Source organism: Lygodium microphyllum, chromosome 2 (assembly GCF_053477565.2).
Source record: "Lygodium microphyllum isolate KBCC chromosome 2, Lygodium_microphyllum_v1.1.10, whole genome shotgun sequence".
Taxonomy (NCBI): domain Eukaryota; kingdom Viridiplantae; phylum Streptophyta; class Polypodiopsida; order Schizaeales; family Lygodiaceae; genus Lygodium; species Lygodium microphyllum.
Window position 1 is genome coordinate 54828122 of NC_141136.1, and position 12367 is coordinate 54840488.

The following is a 12367-nucleotide window of genomic DNA, read 5'->3' on the forward strand; positions in this document are numbered from 1 at the left end:
CAAATGCATCGATGCACAATGTAGGTTCAGAATTTCCCTTCAATGTTGCCTGAAATCTAGGCACTGTCACCCTTCCTACCATCAACTCAAGCTCTGACCTAAATATAACACTCACTCTCCCTCACAAAACACCCTTGCACTAGAATGGACAAAAGACGTTGCTACTTTGAGGAAAATATAGGAATAATCCAATCTTCACCAATGGTAAGATCCATTCCCAAATAATGGGAAACAATCTATACATCAAGTACGTCTCTCGATAACTCTGGCCAGGCCAGATAATGTGAAAACTATTGGACTGGTACACTGACCAACTTATCAGCCTGCTCTCTGGCACCAGTCAGACAAACCACATGCAGCTACATGGCCCTGCCAGCCATCAAATCCCATCTTCAGCAATTTTGCAGCAAGTAGCAGGATTGCATGTCCATCATTGTGGCATTTGCATATTGTTGTTAGGCTCCATTACCTCGTGGTTGCAAGCAGGACAGTGCACACCCACAAACAGTGCCAGTGTTTGGGCCTGTTTCACCTGTGCCTAGAGTAGTGGATTGCACACTGCCCCTAGCAAGATTGTGTGTGTCAAAGCAATACTGTCAAACATCCAGTGCATGGAATATAAATTCAGGGGTTCTTGTATGTCAAGTGATAAGTACTAAAGAAGTGCATAACTGGAAATTAAGTTTTGAACTTAGTTCAGATTCCATAGACACTTTTCTTCCAAATAATCCTCATCTGTTACAGAGGATTATCATTTTACCTTAACAAGAGACTGTAAAATTCTTGAGCACATGTCAACAGACCTTTACCTCAACAACAAATCGAGCCCAGATCTTGCCTTTCTGTGATTCCATGACACCTTTCAAAATAGTCAGGTCTAGGCTGCGAATAATATCTGCTATCTCTAGAAAGAGGCCCCTGTCCTCGCAAATCATCTGAAACTAAATTTTATTAGTTTGGAACAGAGAAAGCCAGAACCTGAAGCAAGTTTTGTAAGTGGCTTAGATGCAGAATAGCATACCTCTACAAGCATCTGACGAGGTTGACTCAAGTCCTTCACAAGTATGGGACACCCAGTCTCATGGCCATCCAATTCCAGCGCCCAGCTTGCCCCATTCTCCACATCATCCTGCATATACATTCTGTTGGTTAATTGGAACCCAAATTTAAAGCCTCTCAGAGATTGAGAGAGCAAATGTGAGCCCATGCTCAATATATTGTTGATACTAAGAGCAAGTAGAACAGTTCAAAACCCACTCAGCTACCTACTTTAATTTTTTTCTCACACTCTCCAGATTGTGCAAACTGTTCTGTGCTTTTTAATAGTACTAGCTTGTTTTGCTATTATAGGACAAGCAACTGCTTCATGGACAGAAATACTTTCTTTTTGAAAAAACAAGGTTTGAGAGGCCTGTTAAAGATTACAATCAAAATTCTAAATGGTTTTCTCTGTATGTGTTAAGTTATTTATTGTCATTTCACCTAAACAAATCTTGACCTTACTAAGCTAAAAGCTTGTTTAACTTTCAACTCCCTTCATGCTCTATACTACCTGTATTATAGCATTATATGTGCGTCAATCTATCTGGACTCATACAATCACATGCCTTTCAGAAAGTACGAGAGACATTCATATTTACCAATAACCAGCATATTTGTTAGAAGTGCAATAATCCATGCATGGACACATAAAATGGTTGAGATAAATCCAAGGAAATAAGGAGTTACAGGAAAAGTTGACATGAAACAGCTAACTGTGTTTGAGTGTCCTGTCTATTATATCAGCAATGTCAGTTGCATAAGGTAATGTGAGAATGCACAACAGGGCAGAAACAGAACAGAATTCACAAGAGAGACAAGAACACAAGATATGAGGAACAGATGCAGCTGTATAAAAGAGCAATACCAACATGGAAGCTCCACAAGACTCCACCTCTCCTGTCCCAACTCTCTAGGCATTGACCATGATAAACAAGAGGAAGGGAGGGGGCTCATATATGGCCAGAAGCCACAAAGTGGGCTTCCCTAAAAGTGTGCTAACAAATGTCTCAATAGCATTTTTCTGAAAACTGAAAACACCTAGTCAAACTATAGTTAGGTTTGGTTTTTGTTAGCTTGGTTGTTTGCGTGACAGTTTGTGTTGGCGTTTCGTAGTTGAATTTCCTGTGTTTATCTAGCTTAGGATTTGTTTGTGTCATTTTGTTTGGGTTTGTTGAGTGTGGAAACTTGATAGCCTTAGTCGAGTTTGGTATTTTTTTGGACAAGGTTATCTCTGGAGATTGCCAATAGCTGTTGAACATTGTGGAACAAGTTTGTTTTCTTGTCGAGACTTTTGCACATCATAGGGATTATGGGTTCGTAAGCACTTCACATTGCACTTGTTAGTACACTGCACTCGAGGGTCGTCTCCTGATCTTTCAAATACTTCCATGCCATGGGTTGGGTTTATGTACATTTTTCACCATCGTTGAGCACTTGCACGGCATGAGACCCGCTACACCTATATACAGTAAAGCTTAGTTGTACACGCATCTAAGAGAGCACCTTCATTGAGCACGCACAGTTTTCTACACGCACAAGAATTGGGATAGATCATCACCAAGTTAGGAACTTCTGGTTGAGTGGGAAAGGTGGTTGGATGAGTTCAAGGGTCGTGAAGGACGCCGCCAATTGTGAGACAGGCTATTTCTTGGTCAATATCTTGAGGACCATCGTTTTTCCTAAGTGACTGTGAGATTTTGGGTGGGTGGAGCAGAGATTGATATTTCTTGTTGAGTGTTGAGAGGTGAGGATAAGGATCTTAAATAATCAAGGAATTTTGTTTGCATATTGCATAACACATGAGCACATGTAGATAGGCTAGGCACGATTCTTCAATGCATACATTATTTTTGTGTGAAGCATAGCTTGATTGGTTGCATATCATTGATTTGTTATTGTATATTTTCTCGAATCATGAATGGTTAAGTCCATGAGATGCTCAACGCACAAAATAAAAGTGTGCTAACAGACGTCCAATACAAGATTACATAAAAGTTAAAACCCATGACATTCTCAATACACAAAATATATCAAATTGAAATAACATAGGGAAAAATGATGTGCAAAAAGATAGTGAATCAGAGGTACCTCGGATCACAGGAGGAGAAAAGAGCCAACAACAATGTCAACTGTACACAACACTAGTCAAACTAGTCAAAATACTGCACATACAAAGAAACGCGCAGAAACAGCTGTTAAGCAATATGAAGTTTGAACATGGCTAAAGTCAAAACACTTCAGTTTGAAATGTCACAAAGCAACTGCTAACACAACCAAGTGACAACTGTTGATGCAAGGGGGGCAGCCAGTTGTCAATGATGCAAGGATGATGCTGAAAATCAAACTGATGACAACAGCGACATGTGACAAAAGCATCCCATGCACATAAACGATGTCAGTAATATATGACTGCAAGTGTAAGTGCAGTGATCATGACCACAAGCAAAAACACAGGCTGGGTCAAACCCAAACCCAATGGATAGAGAAATTGCCACTGACACCTGTCAGTCAGGTCAGAGAAGCAGCCAAACATGTCACCATGGCAGCGTAAATGTAAACAAAGTCAAATGCAATGACACACAAGGTCAGGTGTCAGCATAGCAGCCTCAAACGCAAGCATAACTCCCAACATTGAAAACTGTTACCATGTGAGAATCCACAAAAGAGTAGAAGCAAAACAGTGTCAAGAACATGGACATGATAAGAAAGACGAGTGCAAGATCACGAGCAACTCATCTATAATAAGCAAAGAGACACAACAGCACACAAGAACCATACCAACATTACCATTCTCATCCCCCAGCTCTCCAAGCATTGATCATGAAATTAAACAAGAGGGAGAGAGGGGGTTCATGTGTATAGCCACAAGCCACATAAGTAGGCCGCCCTCACATAAGTGGGTGCCCATAAACATGACCTAAAAGTGCCCAAGCAAATGCGCCAATACAAGGCATACACAAAGCCACAAGATGCTCAACAAGCACAATGCTAACAGATAAAAGACACAAGACAAAAAATAAGCTCTGATCAGTAAAAGCAAGAGATCCAACACAATGATCAATACTACAGACATTGTGTAAGCAATAGAACAACACCTCCAATAGTGAAATGTCATTAGAATGTGGTTTATCTCTAGGGGCAATCTTTCTTTACATCCAGATGTAGGACCACTCTAGTTCCATTGTTCTATTTGGTTTTCTGTTGCTGGATTTCAGTTTTAAGATTAAGTGCTTGCAAGTTGATTTCATTTTCCTTTAACTTACCGAAGGCCAATTTCAAGGTTCCATTGCCAAGAGATAACCAACTTCCTCAAAGAGGGGAGTCCGCAATTGTAGGCTATCTCATGGTCTATGCATTGATGCCCTTTGATCCATGTGCCGAGCTCCCTACACATTTGAATTGTCATTAACATAGTAACATGGGATGGGTTTTGGGGCTGGGGACAGGAATAGGAACAAGGATAGAGACGGAAGAATTGCCATCCTGTGTCACCATGAGAGGGGGTTGTAACATGGGGATGGGACTAGGATAGTACAGGGACGGGATGGGGCTGGGAGGTGATGCTAGAAGATGGCCGTGCCCTAGGTCATTAAACACAGTTTTCGCTCCCTAAACACCAAGTGACACTAGGGTTAGGATTACAACTAGTGTCATGAGGACGTGGAATTTTAATGCTTTGCTTAGCATTTGATTAAAAGTCAACCAAATGTGCAAATGTGACTTGCACATGTGAGGTGCAAGTGCAATATTTCTTTAATTGTATTGCTCTAACTTGAAGTACAAAGAGTTATAGGCTGATCCCTCTTCAAATTCAACAAAATGGGCTGTCATGAATGATTAGCATTGCTTGGGCACAATTTTCCCCTTGATAGTACAACAATCTAAGCACAGATTGGGTCGCAATCTCTTGCATGCAAGCTAGGATAATTTAAGAATAGTTTATCCCTTGGTTCAGCTGCAAATATATTGCCTTGAGCTGTTACCCTAAGTTCTAGGTCTTTAGTAATTGGGCACAAATCCCAAAGTGTCCGTGGAAACCCTGATTTCTGCTACAATTTCTGCAATTGCTCTTCACCGCAAGCTGGAATTAGTTGAGAACTGCTGAGGCCTGATTGGTAGACAAGAGAAGATCAGCTGAAAGAAGTATCGTTGATTGATAGCTTTGATGGCAATTCTCATGGCACCAACAACTTCAAGGGGGAGTAAAACTCTAGTGCAACTGGCAGAGAAGAAACTGACTGCCCTTGTCCTCTCGCGTTGCGCAATCAGCTGTTGCCTCCCTCAAAGCTCATCCCATGGCTGCTCCTTCCTCCCTCAACACGTCAATCAACCCCCAAAGGGCCCTTCTCTAGTTTGCACGGGACGTTTTGACAAGTGGCAGCCTGTTTTGCCACTTAGCAGCTTTCCAAAGGTAATTTCCAGCTTTACTTTATTAATTTTCAGAATTTAATTTCTGAAATTTAATTAATTAAACCATTTGACCCTGCCCAAGAGCTGGCTAGTGCCCATTCACATCAATTGTGCTAACCCCTACTAAACATTTAATTGTCCCACACATTACTTGGCCTAGAACTAGCATTAATTACATAGTTAATGCCTAGTCCCAATGTCACCATTGGACATTTAATGGCCCAAATAATGGCCTAGACCCAAACTAAGACCAAGCGCCCACAAGTACCTCCCCAAACTTTGTACAACCTTTTGCCAATGTCACCCACTAATCACTTGGGTCACTAAGGTATTCACAGTCAGTCAACTAACTTTGCACTTCACATGTGCACCTCACATATGCACCAATGCCAAAGCTAAGCATAAAAAGACATGTCCTCACGTGACACTTATTCTCTCCCATGGCACCTCCCTACTATTCTACTGATGATAAGCTTCATCGTCTTGATTCCTTCAAGCATTTTTTGCATAAAAGTGCTTGTGGTAAGTGGTTTCAGAAGGTATTGTGCATTCTCGAATTCTAGATCCTCTTCCAAATGATTGGGACCACAACAACTATGAGGAAGCAATTCTCACATGGGACATGGATGATACATGTGCATATTCCACATTCTTTGATAGAAATGCAGGTCCTTCTGGCAATTACCTCTTGTCAAACAACTTTTAAATGTGTAGCAGAAGTTACAAATGTTGTTTGAGGCTCCATTGACCATGCGAGTGTTGAGAAACCCTTCACCCGCAGTTTGCGTTTTCTACGCTTTTGCATTTTGCATTTAGGGTTTGCAGCCCCAAAAAGGGGCGCCACCCTAGACTAGCTGTGCCTATTTATAGGCCACTCTCTCACTCATTCTTTACAACTGATTCATTCAATCCGTCACCTCTTCTCTCTAGCCTCTCCACCGCCCTCACACCCCTTCAAAGGACATTGTGGTTTGTGGTTCATAGCTGTCTTCATCATCTTCCTTGTGCTACGGCACCCTTGTTCCCTTGTATCACATTCACTCCATGATTCAGAACTTCATCATTCCATTCATCAGAGTTTCTTCTCTCTTCTCTTCTCTTCTTCATGTTTGCCGAGTTCACTCCGCATTCCTCCCCGCAAACCCTATTGTCTCGATGGTACGTCATCTTTTGACGTGGTATCAAAGCTTGATTTGCTCAAACAACGGCAAAGATCCTCCATTCCAGTGACGGCAAAGACCAGTGCCGGCATCCACTTCTCTTCTTCTTCCGTTGCATCAAAATCTCGTTTTTGCAGGATTCAGGTGTTTTCAGCTTGGTGCCCAACCCTTTTGCAGAGGACATCGCAGTCTCGGTTGTCCCTTGCTGCCATCTACAGTCTTGGCGCCTGTTTTCAGCCTTCTACCAGCAGTTTGCAGCTATTTACAGCAAAGCGACTGTTGCTGATCACTCTCTATTCAGAAAACAATCTCGTTTTTGCAGATTTCAAGTATTTCAGCTTGCTGCTCACACCCCGGACACAGAGCAAATCGTGGTCCAAGCCGGCCATTGCTGTCTACAACAGTTTGGCACCTGTTTCCAGCCTATCGCACACTGTTCGGAGCTGATTTTAGCATGTTGATTGTTGTTGCTGGTTTTTCATGCGTTTTAGTATTTCTCTCTCCTCACCTGCATTTTTCTAGTGGTTGCAACCTCTTACTACTGGTCGCATCCTCCTCTCACTGACATCTCACTTCCAGCCCTTCCACTGCCCTCCTATCCCTTGAGGTGGACATTGCAGTTCATGGTTCATGGCTGACCTCTTCCTTCTTCAGCAAGGCACATTGCTACCCATGGCTTCTTTACCAATAGACGGCCAGACTACTGGGTGCTCCTACTATGGCATCACCGGACACACTACCGATGCTTGCTGACTTCGACAATGATTGTTTAATACCATCTCCTCGTCACTCCACTCCTTCGAGAGACAATGACTGCTTGACTCCTTCCTCTTCTTCGGCTTCCCGGTCCACTCCATTGAGAAGCAGCGACTATTGCCCACTCATTGCTCAATCTGAGCCCCACCCTCGCCTACTCCATTGAGAAGCAGCGACTATTGCTCACTCATTGCTCTATCTGAGCCCCACCCTTCACCCTCGCCTACCCAAGTTATAGAGGCAAACTCTAAGCGTTCTTCACCACCCCAGATACCTTCTTCGGCACAACCAGCAGCACTTCCTTCATCCTCAGACATTTCGAAGACCGTGATCCATGAGCTTTTGGATTCCCTATCTACCTCAGAGGAGGATTCAGAGGGGGCTAATCTTTCTTTGCCCTTCGTGGGGGCATCTACATCTACTACGACTTCAAAGGAGGCTGCTATTTCTCCAGTTTCAAAGGGGATCCCCACCCACCACTCAATCCTTCACACACCCTGGCAAAGGCCTTTTACCTTCTTCTTCTACCCTTGGATGGGGTGGCTTCCTTCCAATAGTCATCTCACCTATTAATTCCCAGGATCTCGAGGATCTACCTAGATCGAGGCCTTGGAAGTTCAGCCGCAACTTGGTGACGAGGCCTTCATATTCGCTCTTGCATAGATGCATGGAGCTAGTGGCTTCTCTCCCGAGGTTGAGTTTCGAGTTTTCCATTTCACTCTGTCTACTGCTCTTTACTACAAGTTCCTTTTCAGGTGGAAATCTTGGATCTTAGGTATCCACTACATCTTCTTTCTCCTCTTCTTGCCTTGGTCACTTGGTCAGTATGGAGCCAACTCCTGAGATCAAGTACGGGCATATCCTCATGGTTCTCGAATCCACACAAAGTCCGACATTCCTCCTATGCATTGCATGTTTTCATCATCTTTGTACTAGGGAGCTTGGGCAAGTGAACAATTTTCCCAAGAGGGACACTTTCCAAGTGGCACCTATGGCATGAGCATTCTTCAACATGTAGCATTGCATCTCCGCCTCACTCTTCTCTTATTCCCCTTTTTGGGCCTAAGAGGGGGTGTTGAGAAACCCTTTACCCGCTGTTTGCGTTTTTGCATTTTTGTGTTTTGCATTTAGGGTTTGCAGCCCCAAAAAGGGGAGCCACCCTAGACTAACTATGCCCTATTTATAGGCCACTCTCTCACTCATTCTTTACAGCTAATTCATTCAGTCTGTCACCTCTTCTCTCTAGCCTCTCCACCGCCCTCACACCCCTTCAGGAGAACATTGTGGTTCGTGGTTTGTGGCTGTCTTCATCATCTTCCTTCTGCTACAGCACCCTTGTTCCCTTGTATCACATTCACTCCATGATTCAGAACTTCATCATTTCATTCATCAGAGTTTCTTCTCTCTTCTCTTCTCTTCTCCATGTTTGCCGAGTTCACTCCGTGTTCCTCCCCGCAAACCCTACTATCTCTCTTGTACGTCGTCTTTTGACAGCGAGCTATGACCCTCTATGGTCAACTCCAACAAATGAAGTTCAAGCCGAAGGACACCATCCAATTATTCCTACTTTGCATTATACACATCCACAGTCAGCTTCGACACATGCAATCTGCGCTTACAAAGGCTCCCTCATGGGGATTGTACTCTATAATCTCCCTCCAAAGTTTAATGGACTAGCCAACACTCTACATGTCTAAACATCATCAGCACAAGTAGCTTTACTCATATATCCTCCATGTTGCTTGAGCGTGAGCTTGTGATTATAGGAAAGGCTTCCATCCTGGTATGGTAGCCATGACAAGGCGTTTGCAGCTTCAAAGAGGGATGATTGGAAGAAGAAGAAGCCCAATGCTAGAAGGGACACCTATGCAAGGAATACAAGGAGCTAGCAACATTGCGGAAGAAGAAGAAGCAGCAGCAGCAAGATACAGGCTCCTCTGACAATCCTCATAATCCTCCAACTCTGTCTTAGATCCTCCAGCAAATGCGAAGGCCAAGGCACTGACGGATTCACCCTTTTGGCCAAAAGGGGAAGGGCATGGCTGCCCCTGCTATTGCTTTCTCATGTTGGTGATGCATTCATCCCTCACAACTCTCTAGTGCCAAAGGAGTGTGAGAGGGTGGTGAGGTGAAGCAATTGGGCCTTATCTATATAGGTATACAAGTGCACATGATTCAAAGAGAGCTATGCCCTAATGCATCACCTGAAATCTAGCAGGTTTTTAAATCTTGGAGTTGGGATTGACGTTCATGTTCACAATGGATTGTTTCTTGACAAAGAGGGGGACTGGTTCCTAGTCTTCCAGATTTGATGCTGCTACTACCTATCGTCAGCCTGTCCCGACATCTGCCAATGTGTCACCTAGTCTTCCATCTAATGCATTTGGTCTTCCACCTGCCCGATTGATCACGCATCCCTGTCACTTGCACCACACATGTGATGAACAACTCCAGCACCTACAACCAATAGTCCCCATGCCATAGCCAACAAACTGCATGTTGTTTCTGCTATGTAACAGCCTGTATGTGTGACGAAGCAGTCCCCAACAACCTACACCACTTTTTTTTAAAAAGGCCCAATACTTTCCATGTTCTAAACATCATTAATTACTAATCCTTAATCAGCTTTTGAGTCCCACAAATCCTTGTTCATGTGCAACCTCCCCATAGGCACAAAATTTGTGGATTTTTCAGCAACAAACATTAACTTCCACCAAAAATCTTCAAAAAATTTTGATGCTTTTGTCCAAAACCCCCAAATTTCACCAAAATTTTGGGGATTTTGTGTTTGGTGCACAATATTGCCCAATTTCATGCAAAAAATTTGGGGCTTTTCACATTCAATCCCAAATTTCACCAAATTTCATCAAATAAATTTGGGGCTTTTGCAAAATTTGTCTAAATCCATGAACATGGAGGTCAATTTCATCACCTACACCAACATTCAAGGAGATTGAAGCCTTTTCAGCTGCCAATTCTTCGTCAACACTGCCAAATATGCATAAAATAGTAAGTTTTTTAAAATCTTCCTTGTTTTTTCATACTATTGCACCTCCAAGTACACATTTGGCAGCCGTTTAAACTTTTCCTTGTCTTTTCATACTACTGCACCTCCAAATACACATTTGGCAGACATTGTTACAAAAATTCAGTTGTAGACAGCAAGCAATGGCAAGCCAAAATGACTTGCTAAACATGTTTGGGGACTCCAACAAATGAGATGGCAAAAATCACCTAAAGTAGGCATACATGATGAAGCATGTTTTGGTTGCTTGGGGTTATATACCTGGTTCAAATGTTAGGCCTACAAGCCCCGTTGCACAAAATGTTGCAAGTTCATCCAATTCATCCACTGTCACGAGTGGGTCTTTTGCTCAAGCTCCTAGCACACCTCCCACTGCTGATCAATTAAGATCGGATGGGAGAGATGCCTAAACACATGCTTTGATTGCATTGTCCTGCAAGAGACGGGTTACTCTGCACGTTCGATTGTTCACAATTCTTTATGTGGATGATATGATGTTGACTAGACTTCATGAGACGCAGATTGCAGCCTTAAGGCTAAATTTCAGTATGCATGATGCATTTGATGTCATAGACCTTGGCCACTTGCACTACTATCTTGGTATACAGTTTACCACCAGTAAGGGGGGATTGTTTTGTGATAGCCTAAGTACGTTGGGCGGCTCCTTGAGTGTTTTTAGATGCAAGACTTGTTTTGCGACAATCTAAGTATATTGGACAACTCCTTGAGCATTTTCACATGCAAGCCCACCTATCTACTCCAGTTGAGATAGGCCACAAGTTTACACTTGAGGATGCAAGAGATCAATTTAATGCTTCTCTATATCAGCGAGCTGGTGCCTGCCTATTGTATTTGTGCAATACATGGACAGATATTCAATTTGGGCTCTCTCAATTGGCATGCTTTATGCACAGCCCTAGTATTACACATTAGCAAGCAATCAAACATGTCTTTTGCTCTCTTAAAGATACTTAGACATTGGACCTTTTCTATCCTAAAGGCACTTCTCTTTGATTGCATGCATTCACAAACTATGAGACTGGGCTGGATATGTAGGTGTCCACTAGCAGTAATTATTTCATGCTTGGTAGTTCATGTATCTCTTGGCTGAGCAAGAAGCAGTCTACAATGGCCACTACATCTAGGTATGAAGCTAGATATAGAGCAGCATTTACAGCTACATTGGAATGTGTATGGCTCAAACACCTTTTGATCAATCTTAGTGTGGGACAACATGTCAGAAGTGGATGCAACAATGGAAGCATAAATAGATGCCAAAATAAACTTCTGGACACAAGGACAAAAGAGAAAAACATAGAGGAACACTCCAAAGAAGAGAACTCAAAAAAATGCTCAGAAAATGAAATCCATATACCAAACACAAGAATGACATGTACAATAGTGAGTCACTAGCTCGTAGGCATTAGCATTGCCTCCCTCTCTCCAATAGAACCTATGGTGATACTTACGCCACCTCACCACCTACTCACACTCCCTCTTTGGCACTTAAGAGTTGTAAGAGATGACCACATCACCTACAGAAGAAAGTAGAAGCAGTGGCTACCAAGCCCTTCCCGCGACTTGAAGATGTCCCTATCCATGCCTTGGCCTTGGCCGGAGGATCTGAGTCATAATCTGTATCTTGTTGCTACTTCTTCCCCTTCTTCTTCCTCGAAGCCGCTAACTCTTTGCAATACTTGTGCAAATGTCCTTTCTTACCACAATGATAACACTTCGACTTCTTCTTCCTATCACCCCTCTCTCAAGCTATAAAGGTCTCACTAGAACCACCAGACTGCGATGAAAGCCTCCCCTGTAACCATAAAGACATCTCATGCTCAAGGAGCATCGAGGACATCTGTAGAAAACTAATAGGTGTTGATGACACTTGAGCCCTCAAAGCATTGGCTACTCCATCAAACTCCGAAGGAAGCTTGTAAAGCACAGTCCCCACAAGATGAGCCTCTAGAAAGGC

The 12367-nt window shown here is 43.0% G+C and overlaps 1 protein-coding gene across 1 annotated transcript in view; it reads right to left on the bottom strand.

Annotated features, from left to right (window-relative positions):
- The window catches only part of LOC148039756 (transcription factor bHLH155-like), a 62889-nt gene that overhangs the window by 1133 nt on the left and 49389 nt on the right, over nucleotides 1-12367 (bottom strand). Inside the window, exons 8-9 of the mRNA XM_087693644.1 lie at nucleotides 1022-1129; nucleotides 810-935 (exon numbers count right to left, since the gene is read on the bottom strand). Of these exons, the coding sequence (XP_087549770.1) occupies nucleotides 810-935; nucleotides 1022-1129 (234 nt within the window). The remainder of the gene's footprint in view (nucleotides 1-809; nucleotides 936-1021; nucleotides 1130-12367) is intronic.